At 41.9% G+C, this 23,145-nt stretch overlaps 1 protein-coding gene across 1 annotated transcript in view; it reads left to right on the forward strand.

Annotated features, from left to right (window-relative positions):
* The window catches only part of BRINP1 (BMP/retinoic acid inducible neural specific 1), a 170,528-nt gene that overhangs the window by 40,808 nt on the left and 106,575 nt on the right, over window positions 1-23,145 (forward strand). Inside the window, exon 2 of the mRNA XM_014830414.3 lies at window positions 6,407-6,674. Within this exon, the coding sequence (XP_014685900.2) occupies window positions 6,457-6,674 (218 nt within the window). The 5' untranslated portion in view covers window positions 6,407-6,456. The remainder of the gene's footprint in view (window positions 1-6,406; window positions 6,675-23,145) is intronic.

A 23,145-nucleotide genomic window follows, 5' to 3' on the forward strand; every position in this document is an offset into this window, starting at 1 on the left:
GCTTCCCTTCTTCTCTGGGATCTCTTACTGGCGATTCCTTTGATGAAGGAAAATGCATCTCTTTTCAGTTGCTTGCCAGCCAGTCATTCCTGCGACCATTGGTAAATGGCAGGGAGATTCCAGTTTCCTTTAGCCAGAACCTCTTTCCCTCCAGAGCAGGATCTAGGGCAATGTCTCTGGCTTTCTCTTGCATGTGGCCTACCTCTGATCCATGGGGGACACATTCCTTACACATATGCTAAGGAAGTACTTCCCAAATTTCAGCCACTACTGTGCCACCAGGTTTAGCCTACCCGTCTTCAGATTTCTGTCTTTAGAATTCTTTTTTTAGCTTTCTTTGAGGTGAGTCAGACAGCTATCCGTCATGCTTCCCCAAGCCCCTGGGAGCATTTATCATGTTCTTTGAGTTTGTTGAAACTTGAGGCGAGGAGCTTCTACCCTGACTCTCCCTCTGAGTTGTTTGGGGAAGGGCAGGAGGAGTCACAGCACACTGTCAGTTCTCACTTAAACTCCTCTTGTAATCCCCCAACATCGAACTCTTTATGCTGTCATATGGGTGAGAAATTAAGAATCTTAAAAAGTGAATTTTGGCTACCTTTTTTGGTAAGTCCTGGGTAGTGGTTATGCACTTCTCTTTAGAATATGTTATCTATTGGTATCTATTGACTTGGGCTTTGGCTGAAACTGAGACTAAAATAGGTGTATTTAAAGTCTTATTTAATCTTTATCTGAACCCTAAGAGGTACTCATCCTCCTGTTATTGCCCACATTTTACAGATAAGGAAACTGAGGCAAAGAGGGGTTTATTAATGTGCTCAAGGTCACCCAGCTTTGTAAGTTTGTGTCTCTGGTAAGAAGTCTTATCTGGAGATTCAGGTTTAGAAATTGAAGCCTGGATGTGGGTGATCTCAGACTGGGTCATCAGCCTCAGGGACCCCCAAGGGTGGGGGATGAAGGAAGCCTTCCGTTCCATTCTCTGGCCCAAAATGTAAGTGATGGTGCAGCAATCCATGCAGAAAGCTCCAGAGGAGAAGCTTGGTGACACTGCTGCTGGAAGGCCCGTCTCTCTCATCTCTTTCTCCTGCATGTGTTCCTCAGATGTAAAAAATTTACAATGGCAACAATTAGAGAATGTGCTCTGTGTAGGATGAACCCGGTTCCCTTAATAACACTGCAGGCTTATATATAGCAAGGTTCAGCCAAGGGCCCCATGTGCTCTCCGGGCTACAGCCCATGTCAGCAGCTCCACGTCCAATAGGGCACCTTGCAGCAGTGGGCCTGTGACTCACAGAAGGTCACGGAGAGTCAAGGGCAGCACTCGGAATAGAACCAGCCTCTGTTTAACAGGCTCTAAACCCTAGTGGCAGGAAGTTCCCTTTATGAATGTTGGAACAACGACAGTTCTGAAATGTAGTAGATACCCAGAGCTGTCTAGAGGATATGACAATTGGGAGATGTGGCCCTTGAACATGGGAGTTTTTATTTGTAACATATTTACTGTCTGCTTCTTTATTGATTTTGAAGGGAGGCGGCAGGCACACAGTGGCTCAACCAAACAGTTGTAGGAGAGAGTGAATTGGGTTCTCCAAATGTTGATAAAAACCTGGAGATGAATGAATGACCTTCCCAGGCAGTGTCATAGAGCAGAGAAGGCTCATTCTAGCCCTGCACTGTCCGATAACAATAGAATACCATCTGCACTGGTAATTTTAAAGTTTTAGCAGTCATATTAAAACAATTAAAAAGAAATAGATGAAACGAATTTTAATAATGTGTTTTATTGAACCTAATACATTCAAACTAGTAATATTTCAACATGTAGCCAATATAAAATACCAGTGAGATATTTTGCATTCTGTTGCTCCTACTGAGTCTTTGAAATCTGGGTCTATATTTTATATGTGCAGCACCTCTGTATTGGGCCTAGCCATACTTGAAGTGCTTGATGGCCCCATGGTCAGTGCTCCCAAATTGAACAGCACAGCCTCCAACTTTAGCTCTGCCATTTGCCAGCTTTGTGATGTTGGGCCAGTTACTTAAACCTTCTGAACCTCAGTTTCCCTCCCTCCATGTATAAAATGGGGACCATAGCCTCTCAGGATATTGTGACGAGGTCACATGTATAAAGCAACTAGCAGGGTTCCTGATACGTAGTAAATACTGAATAAATGCGTGATTCCTTCCTCAAACTGACTTTAACAGCAGCTACACTGAAAGCCCCCGAGGGAGACTGAACTGCAGCTCAACCTCTGATATGTCCAACAGTAAACCAGTGCTGACCCTCTCTCTGACCCTTCCTTCCACTGACATTTCTTTATCCCCAGAGGCATCTGCACTGCTCTCTCCTTCACTTCCTTCAGGCCTCTGCTCCAAAACCATTTTCTCAGAGAAAGTTTTCCTGAAACCATTGTACGCAAAGCAATACCCTCGCTCTCACTCCCTCTTCCTTGCACTATATTCTTCAGAGCTCTCCTCACCATCATATATGTGGTTACTCCTCTCATCTGTTTACTCCTCTCAACCTAAGAGAAAATGAATTCCCTGAGGGCTTTGGCTGCTCTGTTCACTATTTAATTTCCAGCTAAATGTGATAATGGGTGAATTTCTTAAACATCCCCAATGTGTTGTCCTGAGTGTACAGCACCAAAATGAAATACCCAGTTCTTGCCTGATGAGGGAGAGAGAGAGAGAAAGAGAAATATGGGTGATCAAATGCCTCATGGACCCTTATTCTCGCTAAAACCTCTGCTACCCTGTGTGCCACTCGGGGCACACACCCCATCATCCTGCCCTCTCCCAACCCCAAGTCTTGTTTTATGCTACCCACTCTGCTGGAGTTTCCTTTTCCTCATCTCTGCTTAATAAAATCATATATGCTATTTAAGGCTCTGTTCAAAGACCACTTCTTCTTAGAATCCTCTTCAGATCTCTCGGTTGAAAACGTTATCTCTGGCCTGTATTCCTCCATGAGACTTTTTTCTTCTGTTCTAGTATTTATGACAGCATATTTCATATTAAAATTCATTACCCATGTGTATGACTGCCCCATGACACTATGAATCTCTGGAGGGCAGGACATAATTTCAGCCGGGGTGGGGGATGTAGTGGAAACTACACAGATTTTTTAATGAGATATACATGGGTTAGAATCTTGAATCTAATACTCAGGAATTGTGAGCTTGGGAAAGTTATTTAATGTCTCCAAGTCCCAAGATGCTCTTCTGTTAAATGGGATAACTGTCGCCACCTCGCAGAATAAACCTTTATCAACATCTGCTCTGTACTGGATGCTTTGGCTACTACCAAGAGAACAGATACTTTTAGATCCAAGCACACAGTAGATGCTCAATAAATACCAGTCACGTAACCCTTATATTATCCAAAGTCTCTAGTACATTTGGTGCTAACATGGGCTTATTTACAGAATAGCAGTCACAATGTCTGTCATCAAATGGCAACATTTAGGCAACGTCTCTACTAGTCCTAGTTCTTGCCCAACAAAACACCCCATTTCTATTAAAATGCACCTTGTAGAAACTTTCATTTTCATTTCTCACATTCTGTGGATTATTGTGATTTTCTAAGTCAACAGAGACATGTTCAGACTTCTTCCATGAAGCACTCATCTTTACTTGCTCAAATGTAGATTGCATCACAAGCCACAACAACAAAGAAGGTTCAGACACAGCCACATACACCCACTGCCCTGTCAAAACAACGTGGCAGAATGAAAACCAGGAGCTATGAGACAAGAGTCTGGCCCAATTAGCCACTCAGGTCACAATATGAGCAAAGGAGTTGGGTTAGAGCAGGGCTTAACTTTTGCACCCTTGACATTTTGGGTCCAATATTGTTTATTTTTTGGGACTGTCCTGCGCATTGTAGGATTTGTGGCAGCATCTCTAGCCTCTACCCACTACATGCCAGTAGCACACCCTCCATCATGACAATCAAAGGTGTCCCTTGGGGGTCAAAATGGCCTCCACTTTGGGAAGTACTGGATTAGATCTTTCAAATTTCAGCTGATTCCAGGACTACAGGCTGAAGTCTCTCTCTGTTACACATGCAGACACATACACATAGGCTACTGTTCCATGTATAGCCTCATTCTGCTTTTGAAAGGGGTGATGTTCTGAATCCTGTTTCCTTGCAAACAGTCTAACAGCCAGGCATTCTCTCCCAGGCTCCCCTCACCCCCTGCACCCACTTACAACAGAAGCCATGTATAAGGGCTGGATAGGTGACATGCTGTGATTTCAGTGTGCTGTAGCTCCCCACCGGGATCTTTGAACAATCACCTCCACCCCCTGCTTGCCACTCAGGTGGTCTCCGGCAGACAGTTTTGGCAGCTGTAGCTGTTACAGCTCTGCATTCAACATGTACGGCTTTGTTTTAGGCTCTGAACAAAACTTCAGGCCACAGCTTCTGCCAGCCCACTCCTCTGTTCACGTGCCTCTCTCCTTTGCCCCGACAGCTGGGGCTTGCAGTGCCAAGCAGATTGCTGTAGCTACTCATAATAAAATGGTGCAATTGGACAACAGAGGAAATATCCAACTGGATGGGAAATTCACATCTCTTTCTTTCTGATTTTCTCTTTTTTAGCTTTACTTTCTTCCCATTTTCAGCTGGAAGGGTAAACAAATAAGCTATCATATTTATTCATGTTTATCTATATTTTTACATTTGACAAAATGTTTGTGTCCTTGCCACATTTTGAAATGGTAGCATAAAAATCAGAGATTTAGAGAGAGGATATGACTGTCTGGAGTCACATAGCTAGCCATGTATAGAAACAGTCTTTTAAAGGTTCTTTCCACTTAAAGCCTCATAGCCCAGTGAGAAACACAGACACAGAAACGAATAGGTGTAATAAAAGATAATAAGTATTAACATACAGTTATTAAAGTGAGCAACTGGAGCTGAGAGAAAGGAACAACTAACACTTTTGATAGGAATAGAAAAAAGAAATGATCTTTGAGGACTTGACCTCAACTAGCTACTGAAAGATAAACAGGACTTGGCCGGACAGTGAGGACCATATGAGCAAAGACCCTCCCAGCAGAGAATAAGTGGACGTCATCAGTACCAACATTCATCATTATCATTATCCTCATCATCATTGATGCCATTTATTGAGCACTTAACCAAATGCCAGGCACTGGGTGGAACACTTTACGTCAATTGAGTCATTTCATTCTCACATTAGTTCTGGCTGTGGGTGCTATTGTTAACTACATTTTACAGACAAGGAAGCTGAGACTCAGAGAAGTTAAATGACTTGCCTGAAATAATACTGTTTATAACTGATAGTACCTGGATTCAAAGCTGCCTTTCAATATAGAAAAGGATAGCCTCTTCTAGAATAAGTGGGATGGGGACACAGACAACACAGCATTAAACTAGTAAGTAGAATGATGATGAAATGATAAAAACAAAACATGGAAATTTTCCAAAGACCGGGCATGGCCTTGTGGTTTCTCTTCTCTCCTCCCCACAAGGAGCTTCTGTGTAAGCTCTCCCTTAGTCTTGTGTTTCTCCAGCATGGCTCCACTGTGCTATGCCACCACTGAAAGAAGAGGTGAGCAAGCCTCCACCCAGTTCCTTGGCCTTAAGTTTTCCTTCTGAGCACCAGGGAAGCTTGAGGCTCAGAGTCTCAAAGTGGATTCTCTCGTCACATTTCCTTGGATTGAAAGAGATGTCCACTGAGCATTGTAGAAGTGGACTCTAATGAACTCCATGAGCTCTTCATCCGTAAGGTATCCAACCCAGATAGTCCTGGTCATTATCCACCCTAAGACTTTGTGCCTTCACCTACTTATGCAAAAGCAAATCATGTGTTCTGTAGGTACATGCCTGTGTGAGAGGAGGAAAGAAAGGAACTCTCATTTTGCTGAGTCTCTGCTATGACAGGCAGGTTGTTTGTGAAGTTACTAGGTGGGACAGACACTGGAGGTCCCTTTCTGGCTGTGTCAGACTCTGTTTCTCCATTTGTTGGTTTCATTCATCTTTTCAACACATATGACTTGAACACCTACAATGTTCCAAGTGCCGAGATAGAGGCATGTAAGCCCATCCTGTGTTTTACAAACGAGGAAACTGCATCCTAAGAAGTCAAGCAGTTTGTCCATGTTCAGACAACATGTGAACAGCAAAGCAGGAACGTGAGCCCAGATCTCCGTCAAGGCCATGCTCTTAACCTGACCCTGTACTGATCTTTGTAAACCTTAAAGCACTCTACTGATGTAAGGTAGTACTATGAAGATGTGTTAATACCATTTTTCTTTTCCTTTGTCTTTCTCTCTCTTCCTTTTATTTTGTTTTATTTTTTTTCCCTTCTCTCTCTTTCCTCTCTCCCTCTTTACTTCCTCCTTTCTCTCTCTCTCTCTTTTTATTCTTTTCTCCACAGGACTCCACAGAATGGAGCAAGAATGAGAGGAAAAAGGCCGGCAGAAAAGCATGAACTGGAGGTTTGTTGAGCTCCTCTACTTCCTGTTTATATGGGGCCGTATCTCAGTGCAGCCCTCCCACCAGGAACCAGCTGGGACAGACCAACATGTCTCCAAGGAATTTGATTGGCTTATTTCAGACAGGGGGCCTTTCCACCACTCCAGGAGCTACCTATCCTTTGTGGAAAGACACCGTCAAGGATTTACAACCAGATATAAAATATACAGGTAAGATCTGGGCTAAGTTAGCCTTTGTATTTCATTCATAGAGTGCTTTTTGGGGTCAGTCGTTGGAATGAGACTTGCTGTTTGAAGTAGCATCTGAGCCATAACAATCATGCCCTTTCAGCAGGATGTTACTCACTTTCTCACTTCTTCTTTTTTTTTTTTTACTTTTTGCAAGAGATTAATAATGATAAGGAGAAGAGCAAATAGTTAATGTTTATTGAGTACTTACTGTGTGTTGGACATGGTGCTTAGTACTTTCTTTATACTATCTCATTTAAACCTTATAACAACCATCAGAGATAGGTTCCATCTGTTTTCTCCACTTTATAGATGAAGTAATTGAGCTTCAGCTGGTGAAATAACTTGTCTAAAGTCACATAGTCAGTAAGTGGTGGGACTGGGATTCAGACTTTGGTTTATCTGCATCCACAGTCACACTAATTTTAGTCAATCACTTTAGGCATAAGCAGTGCTGTTTTGCAAATGCTATTAACGTACCCAATATCCTACTCAAACTTATTCACACATTTGGAAACAAGTAAGGATACTTGATGAGCAACCTTTTCTTGAGCAGATCTGAACTGGTTCTTGGCCTATTGGAATCCTACTCATCCAGAAAGGACTTGGCCACAGATCTTTTCTCTTTGAAACCATCTTAGATTCTCTCCATTCCACATGATCACCCTCTCTTTTATATTGCCACAGCTTGCTACACTTATACCTCTTTAGTTTTCAGTCATTTGGAATTAGAGTGCAATCTTGTATTTCTTTCTCACCTAACTAGAAACTCCATGAGGGCAGAACTTATATGTATATATATGTATAATTCATTTCTGGGTCCCCAGAGTGATTTTGTTCTGCCTCGTATCATAAGCATACAACAAATGTTGTGGACTTCAATGAATTGGAGAACGCAAAAGACTCTCTAGAAGTGTAGTCTTTGTCTTAAAGGTCAAGGAAGAAGGACAAACCCTAACACTTCTGAGCCCATCAAAATAATTGAGCCAGGAAACATGGTAGAGGATAGAACCCTGGCCTGCAGCTGGGAAGGCATGGATTCAGGTCTTAAATCTTTTATGTATTTGATATGAAAATGGGCTAATCTCCTTTGCACATTTTGTGACATTGTGGACTGGGAATGAGTGACTCATGAAATCTCTACCAGCTGCAAATGCCTGTGATTCTGTGCTGAATATTCAAATCGTAGCTTGAAAGTTGGCCCACTAGTGACTGAGGTCTTGCAATGGTTCTATTTATGCAAGAGCTCACAGATGAACTTTCTGTGAGCCTTGAAGAGTGGTAAATAATCAGAGAGTTATTGGGAAAAGATGTTCTGGGTATGATGAAAAGCAGAACACAAAGGAAAATGAATATGAGGTATGCAAGAAAAGGAAAAAAGCAAAGGGATGAGAAATATGGTGCATTTCTTCTTTCAAAAGAGAATATCAGAATTTCAAAAATAAAGTTATTGATTCAAAGGTCTTTAGGAGACTTACTCCTAAACAACCTAAGAACAGTAGTTATCTACTTAATTTCAAATTTGGATTCTTAAAATAGTTTCTGACAGAATACAGCCATTGCTGTTTATGAATATGCATAAACCAACCATGGGTGCTCATTGATTACTCAACAGAATATACCAATATCTGAAATCCCTGGTATTGGGAAGAATATAAAATTGAGATGTTGGATTTAGGGGAATAGAAGAAGTAGTGAAGATCCAGATATCTTATTCTGTTGGTGTTTCGTCAGATAATAATAACCTCTTGATTTTATATGTGGCTTTCTCTTCCATTTGAGCCTCCTGAGAATACTTTAAAGTTGGGATTACTGGGGTTCGTATTTCATTTTAAAGATCACAAGATGAATGACTCAAATAAAGGTTTGTAGCCAAGGAAAGGTGGAGCTTGGACTGGAAACAAAATCTGGTTATAAGTCCATAACCACAGTAATGAATACACTAGACCTGAAGGGATCCATTCATTGTTTCCAAATGTTGCTTCACAACTATTATATGCCAGACACTGTGCTAGACATTGGGTATAAGTTGCCCTGAAGATAAGTAGTCATGATATGACATGAGCGATGACTATACTTTTTATAAGGGCAATATCGTGTGTATTATATGATTAATATATGTTTGTGATTGTTGTTGACATAACCTATGTTTAAATGGATACATTGAGTAGAACCACAAATATAGAATGCTCAACAATAGCAGCCTTTTAAAGAGTACTTATGATATACCATGAAGGGAGGACATTCAATTCACACAACATCCTCTGTGAGGTGAGCTGTGCCTTGATATTTTACCAATAGGAAAATTAGATCTTGGGGAGATTGAGTGCATTGCCCTAGCTCATTCCTCTAGTAAGGAATGGAGCTAGGGTCCAAACACTACTCCACCTGACCCCAAAGCCCTCCTTTCAACCACTATGTTGTACAACTCCCCAGCATGGCTTCCAAATGTAGAGTGTTTCAGGGCTCTGAAAGGACTCTACCAAACATTTTTCCTCACAACCACTTTGTAAACATTTTGGGGTAGTTTTAGAGATGCTGAGAAGTGAAAGGCTGATAATGAGTTTGGGGCTAAGGACTTCTGGGTACTTATTCCACCCTTCCAGGCAGTGGTCTTATGACTTTAGGCAAGCTCCCTCCTCTCCTGGATTTTACTTTCCTCATCTATCCAATGATAATCTTGATGTAGATCAGTGGTTTTCAACCGTTGCTCTTTGAAATCCTGAGGGTCAGTTGAAGAAGTCATAGAAGCCACTGTAGTGTGGGAAGACAGGCAAAGTGGGGGAGGTGATCAGGCATGATCCCCAGCCTTACATGCCCTCATGCAAGGTAGAGTTTGCATCTGCTTTGGTGTTCAGTGTTCATGTATGCTTTTCTTTGGATTCCACTGCTAAAACAAAGTTTGCAATCATCCAACAAGCTGATTTCTAAGATCCTTTCTAGCTCTAAAATTAGTATAGGATTTAACTGAGGTCACATGGTTAATTAAATGATGGAGTTCAACCCAGAAGTCAGGCCTCTGGTCATCTAGTTATTCCGTTCTTCCTTTATTTAATCCTCAAATAATTATTAAGCACCAGCTACAGGCCCAGCACTGGGTTTGGGGCAGGTGATACAATGATGAGTAAAACAAACATGCTCCCTGCTCTCAGAGGAGAGACTGACATTAATTAAACACATACATACACTGTAAATGCTACTAAGAAAAAACTGCATGATAGCCACAACTGGGAAAGCGTTAATACCATAAACATTGATTTGGCACCTACTATGTGCAAAGATTAGGTGGAGCTCTTATGCACATGGACGCATGTGCAAATAGGTACTCTGAGACGTGTGTGCCCATCCAGGCCAGGTTCAGACCAGAGCAAAAGCCAACCACGACATGCTCATTGGGGCAGTTGTCAACGGACACTTCCTCCTCACTGTATGTAGCTTTCCTGAAACACTAAAGCATGTTCACAGGTGGTTTCCACTGTGTCTTCCTGTATGCTAACATGGACACAAAACATTAGAAACTTGACATTTGCATCATGAAAGAAAGCCTTCAATACCAGAATGTGCTGCATTGTCTTAAGCTAGAGAGCCAGCTTTTGTAAAATGTCCTAGACCTCAAGCTTTGGGCCAGTGCCCCCATCCAGAATCCAGGGTGATCTGGGAGCTTCAGAAAGAAAGTGGAAGTCTTCTCTCCTCACTTAAGTGGGTTAAGGCCACCTCCTTCCTCCTGCATATGCACAGAGAGACTGGCTTCAGCTCATAGAGTCCCAGTGGGGAGTCAGTGCTACTGACAACAATGAGAACCTTTCGAATGAAATCCCAGCAGAAGCCCTCTCTCATGTTGTTTCACAAGCTGAGCAATATTAGGTGCGTAAGCAGTGGTTTGCATGCAGAAGGCACATGTTCTGTCACTCAGAAGCCTGAGCTGAGACATGGAGGCTGGGAGAGTTGTCTGCTTAAATCTGCCGTTAGAGTCAGGGAACCTGGGCGCTGGCCCAGCTCACCTATCTCAGCGATGTGTGATATTGGCCAAGTAATGGAACTTCTTTGAGCTTCTGTTTCCTCATCTGTAAAATGGGAGTGTTAACTAAGGTGGTCTCCAAGGTCCTTCCCTTTTTTGAAATTCCATGATTCCATCAAGTATTGTCACTTGAAAATACACCATAGGGTAGTGGAGAGGACTCTGGACTTGGACTCCAGAGATTCATGTTTTGGTTATTTTTGGAGCCACTGTCTAGCTTTCTCATCCTCGGAAAATTCATTCATGCATCCTTCACTCATTTGTACATCTATTGCTGTAGAATTTGACGCCAATTATATGCCATAAGCTGTGCTATGATTTGGTGATACAGATATGACCAAAATAAAACAATAAATCACATACAAACACACAAACCACAACACTTAGAGTCCACTCCCTCCTCCACCAAGCTCAGAGTTGGAGTGGAGAGTGGAGAAAAAAGAAGAGTCAATAAGCAAACAGTTATCATTTCTTGAATAGAAATGAATAAGTAACTGCTCAGATACTTAATTTTCTCCTCTATAGAAAGAGATGATGATGTCTGTCCCATCTACTAGGTCAAATGAGATGAGGTTTGTGTGGGGATGCATTGTAGAATTTAAATTTTCTTACATCTGGAATTTTTTTCATTAAGGTTCCAGATCATCATCCTAATAAAATCATTTATTTTCATTTTCTGTTAAGCTCATACATATATTAGTTATTAAATACTCGTAGCCATTCTGCGAGGGAAATATGATTATTGTCTATATTACCAGTTAGAAAACTCAGAGCCTAAGCAGATTGTCCTTATCACACACGCATCTGGGAAGTGGCAGAGCTGGGAGTCAGAAGCAGGCTCTGAGACTCCACAGCCCTAGCTCATCGCTCTGCTTAACGCAGCTCTCTTTAGTTTTTAATTACCTGGTTTGTTACCAAATACTGAGACACTTCCTTTGACCATGGGCCAGTTGCAACCTCTCTGAGGCTCAGCTTTCTCATCTAAAAATGGAGAGAAATGTGAGTTCTCTCCTCCACCTTGGAGAGCTGTTTGCATTGTTAGAAATTATTTTTTTCCCATTATAATTTAATAGTCAATTTGGTCCAAATGTGTTTCCTATGTTTCCACTACCTTTTTGTGTTTTATTGTGTGTTTATTGTTTCCTGCCTTTGAGATCATGAGTAGTTGCTGTAAATTTAGCAATTATTTCAGAAGTGGACTTAATAGGAGAATTGTGATACCCTTTGTAGCTTTGGGTCTGGAACTTCAGGGCAGAGGGGAGATACTGATCCTGGCAGTCACTACGCCACAAGAGCTGGTTTTATGCTGAGCCATTTTTCCTGCAGGTTGCAGAGCAAGTGGTTTGTGGCTTATGGCGCACCTTCCTTTGAGCCCTAAATAAGTACCTAAAAGTTGAGTGTAAATCAAATCTTGGTAAACCAGGTCTGATTGCCTAACCATCTTGCATATGTATTTCAGAGTTGCATGAATCTCAGTTCTAATCTGCTATCCTGATGATTCCCACATGTGTTTCACAAAAATACCTGTAGTAGGTATTGTAGTGAAGCTGCTTGGCTAAATGAATGGGGCTGAGTATGGGTGGATGGTTCCATTGAGGTGAATGAGATGTGGTGTTTACCTAGAAATTATTCAAGAATATATATTGGGCGCCTAAGTATGCCAGATGCTGTGCACTGGGGAGTCAATGATGTGCAAGGTAGACAGGTTCCTACTTTCAAGGAACTTATGGACAAGTGATGGTGAGAGAGAAGTCTACCACTGCATCATTCAGGATACTTATGGCTGAGCTTGAACGGAAACCACCAACCTCTGGATTCCAGGTAGAATCTTGATATCACACCATGCAAGACTTATATTTCTATTAGTGTGGTGAAAAGTAGTCTAAATCAGCATTTCTTAAACTCTAGTTCAATGTGATATTAACAGGGGTTTTCTGGAAAAAAAAGGTTCCCATAGTCAAATAAATAACAATAACAACAACAATAATGATGTTAATTGCTGCACTGAAAGATTACTAAGCACTTAGCATGGGCACAGTGTATATAAATTATTCCATCTGATTGATCCTTAGGATAATCCTGTAGGTGTTGTTATCTCCATTTGCATAACCTGTCCAAGGAAAGAGAGGTAATTCACAGCAGAGAAGACTCGGTCACAGGCAAGCAGATTCCAGAGCCTGCATGTTGAACCATGCTATGTTGCCTCCCAAATGATATCAATATATTTGTTTGGGAAACCAAACAAAGTTACACAGGCTTCTGACCACTGGGCTCTTCAAGATCTTTACTAGACTATTTAACATATTTGACCAAACCTCTTTGGCCGTATGACCTCTTTTTGTCAGAGGGATTGGAATTCTGGGGAGCTGGCTGAAGGAGTCGCTGGGTATACTTGGCTTGGGCAGCTGGAGTGTCTTCTTTGGACACTAGCCTGTGTCAAAGCACTCTTAAAAGGACATCTCTTCAGCTTGGGGAGCTGCCTTCTGACTGAGGAAGCCATCCAAATTGCTTTGAGCACTTGAGTCTAAATCCACCTCCTGGTTTATGATTAAAAGGAATGAGATTGGCAGCTTCAGTTTTCCTGTTGCAAGTAATAGCCTTATCTTTTGTTTTTTCTCTCCCTTTTCATTTCCCAAATTTCTGCACTACTATTCCTTATTCCTAAATTTGGCATTTCACCCTGTGGTGTAGAGATAGGAACTTGTGCAGAGGCCAGAACCACAGCCAAACAATAAAGTAATGCCTTGATTCAATATGCAAAGAAGTAGCTGCACATTAGAATCACCTGCAAAGATTTTAAAAAATACTAATGCTGGTGTCCTTCCTCAGATATTTGGATTTAATTGGTCTAAGATAGACATGAAAGTCACTGACCTAGGATGATTATTGTCTATCGGGGTGATTTTACTCCCTAAGAAAATGTTTCGAAGTGTCGGGGGTCATTTTCAGTTGTCACTCTTGGCTGGGAGGAGGGTGCTACTGGCATCTAGCGAGTAGAGGCTGGGGATCAGAAATGTTGCTAAACATCCTATGTTGCATAGACAGCCCTCTGCAGCAAAGAATAATCTGGCTCACAAAGTCAATAGTGTAGAGGTTGAAAAACCTTACTCTGGAGCAAGTATTTTTGGAAAAAAGGAAAAAGGGTGGTGGGAAGGATATTGATAAATAGTCTTAGATTTTTGGCATCATGAGTTTGAGTTGAATGGTTAAAATATAGGCACTAGTGTAATGGCTGGGTTCCCGAAGAGTCTGGTTGCGGAATCAAAGGAGAAGGGATTTTCCATGTTTTTAGACATGGCCTGAGACCAGGGTGGCAGTTGATGCATTAAGAAAGGTGAATAAATTATTGCTTTCTGCTGCCGAGAGGCAACATTTAAGGGAAACTAGTACTCCAGTCCGGAAATAAAGTCTCCATTCCTCCAGGAGATCTGAGGGATCTAGTGGGTTTCTCCACTAAGTAAAGTATTCCTTAGGAAGTAAAATGTTTAGGTTCCATTGTTACATTCAGAGACACATGGCCTGAGTCATTAAAAACCAGCTTGGGCCAAGTGCATTAACAGATACTGTTTATCCCTTTTAAAGCATGACCAGTAGGCTCAAAAGAAGATTAAAATGGAATGATGTCCCATGGTTGTAATTGTCAATTTCAGCCACTTAGTGATTGGCATCACTGGTGACAGACAATACACTATGCCCTCCCCCACCTTATCCTTCATTTAACCCAAATTTCTGATCAAGGTCTCCCTGAGTAGAGAGGAATGAGGAGGGATATCCAGCAAACATCTAGCTGGGCCACTTGGTGTCAATTCAAAAATAATTTTCCATGATGATTATTTAAAGTTGATCTTTCACTTCCAAGAATGATAGCTTTATTGCTACCAAATTGGTACCTTTGCAGCACTTTATCTCTTTGCTCCCATGCCATTACTGAACTGACTTCCGTGAGCTGCAAACCTTAGTTTGCTGTAATTTCTGCAGAGCAATTGTCCAGTTTTAGTCAGGAGCAACTTCTAAAAATGGACCGGCTTGCACACCTCCCTCATATGGACAGACTGCGGTGTCTTTAAACTGGCATACAGTATGGCCATTGTTATGACTAGGGAAATTAGGAAGAGGGTGGAGACAAGTCCTTAGGCTTCTCAGACTCTATGCTCCAAATCTTGGTTAAAGAAGAGAGAGAGGGACTGGATCCGTGATCTGGAGCACCTGCAGTTGACTCGTTTGTTTGAAAAATGTTTACTGATCTCCAAACTCCTGCTGACCATGCTCTGCACTGTTCCCTGGAGACAGGAAGAAGAAAGCCTTGATGCCTGCCCTCAAGGAATTCATGATATCTTGGGGAAAACTGACTGAAAGGCAACCACAAAGCCATGTGCTCAATTCCCTGTTTGAGAGATGCCCTAGGTGCTACATTTGTGTTGGGGAGGAAACCTCCCTTAGCATTGGGATGGTGAACGAACATGGGCAAAGATAAACCTAGGAAGGCATCCTAGATGAAGGGGTGCTGAATCCAGTCTTCAAGGAAAGTTAGAATTTCAGGAGAAGGCAGGTGGGAGAAAAGCAGCCCCTGCAGATGGAGTAGCACCTGCAAAGGCAAGGAGGCAGAAGAAAGCCTGGAACTCCAAGTCTTTGTGTATGTATGTGTATTTTGAGTAGCAGCGACGGAGGATATAAGGCTATAACCTTATAGGATGAAGGAAGATATAAGGATAGCAGCTTGGAGCCAACAATGAGAGGAATTGGGGATGGCAAATTGATTTCAACCAACCTTCCAAGTCTAGTTAGTTGTCAGAGGACTACCAGATAGCTATTGAGAGCAGTTGTTTGTTTGTTTTTTACATTTCTTGACCCTAACTCATGCTAAAAAATGTTTCACATTTATACTCAGTAAAACTAGAGATATAAATATATGTGATTGAAATGAAAATTCATGAAGAAAACCCAAGCTTATTACGTGTGAGGCATCTCAATATTTCCTATTCTATTCCATCCTAATACAGTCTACGCATTTCTGATTCACTTATTTTTAAAAGTGCTAGCAGCTGCCAACTAAGTTGATTTCAGCCTCCACTTATGGTGGCCCTACAGTTTGAAAAACACTGACTTTGAGTCTATATTGTGGTCATGTTTTGGCTCAGAGAAAAACTGTGCCACGTTTGATTAGCAGAGTTTGCCGTGAGTTCAGGTTAAGCAGGTTAGAACCTGTTCCTTCCCTGGTGTGGACAACAGGAAAACAATGAAACGTTTGAAATATGAGACTGACACGGTCTGATGTACATTTAGAAATATCACTCTGGCTGCAGCGTGAGGAATGCGTGGAAGGGAGGAAGACAGAAGGGTTTGAAAGCTGTGGCGGTTATTCAAGGGAAAGGAAGGGAGCACTGAAGCCAAGACAAAGGCAATAAAGATGGAGTTCATTAACTCTCAAGTACCACTCAGTGCCACCAACAGAGCTGCTCTGGACCTCCCTGTCAGGCAGCTCTCTTCCTATGCTGCATCCATGCTTACCTGCCCCAATTCCATCCTCGGCACCCTGTGGCAGGATGCATTCTTTTATGTAGAGTTCGACAGCTGCTGGATACCTTTGTATCTCTTATAAAAGGAACTAGAATGCCCAGGCTTCTGCCTCCAGGCAATTTCTTTATCTCTCAAGGCCTTCCTTCTGGGCATAAGAATTACTGGGTCTCATTAGCAGTGGATTTCCAGACTGGCTTGGAAGAAAGCTTTGCATCCCACCCTTTATCTACACCTGACTTACCCGGGCAAACTTTGATGGAAACTTCCAGCTGCAAGTCAGTATCTAAGCTTATGTGAACCCTAAAACAATCGCTATAGCTTAGTGATAAAGGGCAAGTCTTTAGACTCTAGCAGACCTTAGTTTAAGTCCTGGCTCTGCCACTTCCCACCCATGAGATCCTGGACGTGTTACTTAAACTTTATGAGCCTCAATTTTTCTGCCTGCAAAATGGGGATACACTCCACGATTGTTGTGAATATTTAAGAGGATATGATCACATTTAGCATAGAGCAAGTGCTTGAGGACTGATAACTAAAAAAATTATCTAAAGCACCAACCCCTGGAAATTCAGCAACAGGGACTCTGAGAAGTCTTGGAGGCGACCTCCAACAATGGGATGGATACTTGACCTGCATGCTCTGTAGCTCAGGTGCCCAATGAAGGCAGATTTGCTCGATTCTTAGACTAAGAGGACACTCCTAACACTTGTTAGGAGGAAGAGAGAGCAAGAGGACCAGAGGAAGATTTCCGATGCCTTGCAGCACATGTGGCAGGAATCCAGAGGCCCATGCACTGGCAAGGTATCCTTAAGCTATCAGCATGTATTGATTCATGTAAACAGTACACATCCCATGATTTGCAAGCGTCTAATTTATTAGTCAGCCCTGGTGATGGGAGCAATCTGCAACATCTCGTCTTCCAGTTCCTGCCACACGGTGCCTGTTAGGTTGTCTTTGATATGTAATGCTCAGGAGACATTGGTCCCTCAGGGATGGCTTTCCGCCAAAGCACCTTCACAGCAATCAGCAGCATTTCAGGACGGGGTGTGTGTATGCGGTGGGGGTGACTCTTCTTTTTCTCAAATCCCAGGCTTCTTGTTCAGAGAAGGCCAGCAAGGTGCAGCCTCCATCCCTGAGCACTTGTGACAGGCTCTCTGTGACTCTAGCGTGACACCTGGTTTTATATCACATTGATGGGGGAGTGTGGTTTGTGTGAGAAAGAAGGAAATGAATACAAATGATATGGAAGTTCTGCACTGCTAAATGGTTTGGGATTGTCTGATTTTGGAAGGAATTGCTCACCTGTGCATTAACTGAACAAATATTTGTTGAGTCTCTACCATGTGCAGGGACTGAGTTAGCCTCTAATGACACCAATGCATTACTGGTCTATGCTCCTCAGGAGCCCTGTACGGGAGCTCGGAAGAGACAGACAGTGAGCAGCCAAACTGCTACCTAGGATGAGAAGTCTTGGAAAAGGAGTATAATATGCAATAGTAATTCAAAGAAAGTGTAGACTATTCAGCTCTTGTGGTCCAGTGGTTAAGATTTGGCACTCTTACCGCCATAGCCTGGGTTCGTTTCCCAGTCGGGGCACCACACCACCCGTCTAACGGTTGACATACTGTGACAGCTGCATGTTGCTGGCATGCTGAAAGCTATGCCACCAGTATTTCATATACCTGCATGGTCACCCATGGTATACAGGTTTCAGCAGAGCTTCCAGACTAAGACGGACTAAGAAGAAGGACCTGGCCACCCACTTCCAAAAAGAAAAAAAAAAAAAAAACCATGAAAATCCTGTAAATATCAGCAGAATGTTGTCTGATATAGCGCCAGAAGGTGAGAGGATGGTGCAAAAAGATGGGGCAGAATTCCCATTTGCTGTCCACACGGTCACTAGGAGCTGGAATGGACTCTATGGCTCTAACAACAGCAAAGTGCAAAGAAGGGAACTGAAGCTGATCTTGCAAGATTAGGGAAGACTTTCAAGAAGAGGAGTTTTTTTAAGTTGAGATCCAGACAGTAGACTTGTGTGTGTGTGTGTGTGTGTGTGTATGTGTGTGTATGCATGTGTGTTCTGAGAGAGTGTCCAGAAAGGGCCAGACTTGTTCTGGGGCCTGCAAGCAATTCAGTGTGAGCGATGGGCAGAGAAAATGTTTGCACGCAGGCCAGAGACATCATGGAGGTCAGGTCCTGAAGCTGTATGTATGTTACATAGAAGACTTTGAACTTTATCCTAAGGTAGTGGCTCCCACACTTCCTCATTCAAAGATGCTCTTAATGTCTCAGTGATTTTGTTATGGTTACTTTGGCCAGAGAAATACTAATAATTCTCTTTCTTAAGTAGTTTGGGCCAAAACAACTTAGCGAAATATTTATGACCCAACACATTTAGTGGCCATTTGAAAAATAATACATTCAAATCTAAAGAAAAAGCAATATTTTTGTTTTATTCTTAAATAGCCACAGTTACTACTTCTCAAACCTAGCAATTGGATACTGCCACCCTCACTTTCTGCTCCTCATTAAATTTTCTGCAGTACTTTGTAATTTTACCGACGGCCAAAACCAGACCTTAACAAAGATATGCCATCATTGAAAGGAACATAGTGTGCTTTAATGTTGAAACTGTGAACTACCTCAGGTTGGTAGTTTTTGTGATGCCTAATAAATGTCAAGTGTCCCTCATTTCCCTTGAATGTTTAAAATCTCCCGCTGTGCTCCTGTGAGTATGCTGTGGTGCTCTGCACATCTCAGCACACAATTTAGGAACCAGATCCGAGGGACAATAAGAAGTTCTTTAGAGGATTTCGCCCAGAGGCAGAGCATGTTCAGGTTGGCATCTTAGAAAGATCATTTCTGCTGAAATGGAGAGATGGATTGATGGGGTAAAATTGGGAGAGGGTGCAAAATTGTATGGTAGGAAAATAGGATGCGAAGGCAGTGACCCAAGTGAGAGGGAAAAGAGAGTGTCTTGGACTGAAGTAGCATCAATGGGGATTTGAGATGTATTTTTAGAAATTTTTATTTTGCAGTGATTATAGATTGGCAACAAATTGCAAAGATAGTCAAGAGAAGTCCCATGTACTCTTCACCCAGTTTTCCCCAATGATTACATTTTACATAACAGTAGTACAGTATGAAAACCAGGAGACTGACATTCCTACACTGTGCGTGCATAGTTCTATGCTGTTTTGTCACCTGTGTGGATTCATGTAACCATGACCATCTTGAAGATATAAAATAGTTCCATCACCACGAAGATCTCCCTTGTGCTAGCCCTTTATAGTCACAGCCCTCCCTTCTGTGCTGTCATCCCTAACCCCTGGCAGCCACTAATTTGTTCCCCATCTCTATGATTTCATCATTTCAAGAATGTCATATAAATGGAATGGTAACTTGAGATACTTTAAGGAGATGGAAGACTCAGTACTTGAATATGAAGGTTGAAAGGGGGGGGGGAGGAGATTCAAGAAACAAAGGACTTGGCAAGACCATACCTTAAGTGATGAATCACTGGATCTAAGTTAAGTAGTAAAAAGGAAAGGGGGACATTTTTGACTTGGTCAACTGGGTGGGTGGTGGTGCTTTTCATTAAGATAGGGAGCCCTGGAAAACAAGAAGACTTTTGGGGGTTGTATATGTTGAAAATGATGAGTCAGTTTTGGAAATGTTGAATTTAAACTACTTGGAATATCCAAATAGAGACTTAGTAAGCAGTTGTATAAATGGTTCTGACCCTCAAAAAAGAGAAAAGAGAGCTTTGATTAAAAATTATGGGATTCAGAGTCATCGGGTCATGAATGATAATTGAAGACATCCCTTGGGGATGTGCTCTCTCACTGAGGAGCCTGTTTAGCATGTGCAGAGAAAAGCATTGTGAAGTTGAGGAATGGCCAGTGGTATAGGAGGAAAGTCGGGGATATTTGGTACCATGGAAGCTAAGATAAATGAATGTTTTAAGAAGGAAGGTATGGGTAATCAGGGGCCATGGTTTCTGCTTAATTACATTAGGTAAGAACTGAAAATAAACTTTTGTGCTTAAAATCTTGACCTCTGCAAGAGATGTTTAAGTGGAATATTGGGAACAGAAACCAGATTGCAGTGGGTTGAGAAGTAAGTGAGAAGCAAGAGAGTATATGTGTATATATATCTGTATGTATATATATGTATATGTATATATACATATTTAAGAAGCATAACTATGAAAGAGTAGAGATGTGAAATAAAGTGAAGATTTTTTGTTCTGTTTCTTTGTTTTTAAGAGGGAGGAGACCGTTAGGAGAGGGAGAGACTGATGCTGAGGGTCGGAGTGGGATTATTTTTGATAAAATCAATTCCTGAAGTGGAAAAGAGGAAAAGGGTAAGAACATAGACAGAGCTAACAGGAGGGACACTTTTCAGCTAAAATAGGAAGAAAGAAGGGAAAAAGAGATGTGGGTGCAGATAAATCTATTGATTTCACTCGTGGGGATTTGAAGGCACTTTGGATGGCTTCTCTTCTCTTTGTGAAGTAGGATGTGAAACCAATCTCTGAGGAGGGGGTACCGAAGAGTGCCACAGATGTTTGCAGTGTTGTGAAATAGTTAATCAGCAGAATGGTAGATGGGTCTGATTAAGGAAATATAAAAGGATCACCAGGAAGCAGTTAGGGCTTTGATAGTGTTGGTGACCAACAATTTATAATAGCTGTATTCTCTCTAGCTGGAATATTATTCTCCAGAAGAATTGAGAATTTGAGGTAAGAGCATGGATGGTGGATGTTCAAGCAGGGTGAAGTTTTGTCAAGTGGATGAGATGGAAGGGCAGTTGCATAAAGGAGTTAAGAGTGTTGGTCAAAAGGAAAGGAAAGGATGGATCATTGGATCTAAGTTTATCTAAAAGGAAGTAAAGTAAAAGGAGTAGATAAAGAGAAAGGAAATGGTCATGGGCCTTGACGAGGTGGAGAGCAGGTGTTGTGATAGACACGTCAGAGACTGGAATGTTTTAATATAATATGTCAGAGTTACAGGAACTTTGGGAGATGACGCATTCTCGGAGTAAGCATGGGAGGACGTAGGAGGCTGGAAGAGGCTGAGGGTGAAGGTCCTTGAGGTAGGTCAAGGGGCTGAGAGGCTGAGGGCACTGGGTGTTAGGCACATGGAGTGAAGACAGGACTTGGGGCAAAGACACAGTCTGAAAATCAGATGCTGAAGTATACAGTTAACATGAGAGAATATCTTGGAAGTTGGTTATTGAACACAACAAGGAAGAAATGAAGGAAGGGCATGGAGTAGGGGAGAACTCAATCTGCAACGGAAAATTTGCATTTGAGTCTTTTTCCTCTCTCCATTAGATCTTTGAATAGTGATCTATCCTCTCTGAGACTCAATTTCCTCCTCCTGAAAGAGGAACTTATAATCTTTACCTTCCCCACAGAGCTGTCTAGTGTGATGCTCAAAAAAGAAAGGGGAAGTAAATGGCTTTGGTAAACCCTGCACCTTCATGTAAATATGCATCCTGTTGTTCCTGTTTACTGGCACCCGGGAATGACTTTGGATTCCTTCCACTGCTCTGATGGGAGATAGTGCTTTGGTACCTAATAATTGCATTTGAATGGGCTGATTTTAGAATATCATTTTAGGATAACAAAATGAACGGCAGCTGTAATATTGGAGATGGACTGTTAGATGTCCTATCTTTTAGATGTCCAGAATAAATGTGCTAGAACAGTTGACCCAGACAAGTTGACCGATGAAAGGATAACTCGAGCCTCAGCATAATGAGTTCAATATTCTTTTGATTTACAAAAAGGCACTGGGGCACCCAGGCCTGGGATGCTTGTCAGCAAAAGGGAAATGTAGGTCATACAGCACCTCCTGTAGATGGCAGAGTTCTCACTCTGACAGCTTCAACTCAACCTGCTTTTGTATTATTATTATTATTTTTATGAAGAAGAGCAAGAGAAGAAACTACTAGAGAGCAAGGGTTACCAGAGAGAATGTTCAGGTAAAGGGAACTCTATATCCTGTAACTCTCCCACCCTTGATCTTTCAAACTAAGCCAAAATTAATAGAATAAAGGGAGGGATTCCAAAACAGAATCCAGTTGGAATTAGTTCTAGAAACAAGAACAAAGTTGAAAAATAAAACAAACCCACAAACGGAGTGTAACTAATAAACTAGTTTGGTATGATACTGAATATAGTAATAGCTAAATAACATAAGAGCCTTATTAAGTTATTTCATCCACACAACAGCCCTATGTGACCGCCACTACCTTTAATCCTAGTTTAGAGATGAGGATTGGAAGCTCTCGGAAGTATTTTGCCCAAGGTTACACAACTGAGAGGTCATATAACTGTGATTCAAACCCAGGTAATCTGGTTCAAGATTCTATGCTTGTAACCACTGGCTCGACAGAGTGCTGGGGAGGTGAAGGGAGAGCAGCCCTAGGTTTCAAGGAGCCCATGCTCCATTCCATCCTCAACACTGAATCACCTTGTGACCTTGGCAAACTTTCCTTTTCTAATACTCCACAATTATCATTTATCCTCCTTTTTCATCTTATCCTTCTTTTTTCTTTCCTCTTCCTAGTGTTTTTTTTTCCTTCTTTTCTTCTTCCTATTCAAATATAACTTCCATATGTGATGCTTTCAAATTCACAAGATGCTTTTCCATATGATGTAGGTAAGAACATCCCATTTTACATAGGAGGCAGCCTAGGCTCTGAGCAGCTAAATGATTTGTCCAGTGTGATATAGCTGGTAAGTGATGGAACATTGACTTATATCCAAGCCCTGGGCCACATCTTTCAATTTGCATTTTAACTGCCCCACAGCTGCCATTTTGTTTGATGAGCCCCTTCTTATCACTGGTACTCAGTGTAGGTGCACCATTCATGCTGATTACATCACTTTTAGAGGGAAAATGGAGA

Source organism: Equus asinus, chromosome 10 (assembly GCF_041296235.1).
Source record: "Equus asinus isolate D_3611 breed Donkey chromosome 10, EquAss-T2T_v2, whole genome shotgun sequence".
NCBI classification, from domain to species: Eukaryota; Metazoa; Chordata; class Mammalia; order Perissodactyla; family Equidae; genus Equus; species Equus asinus.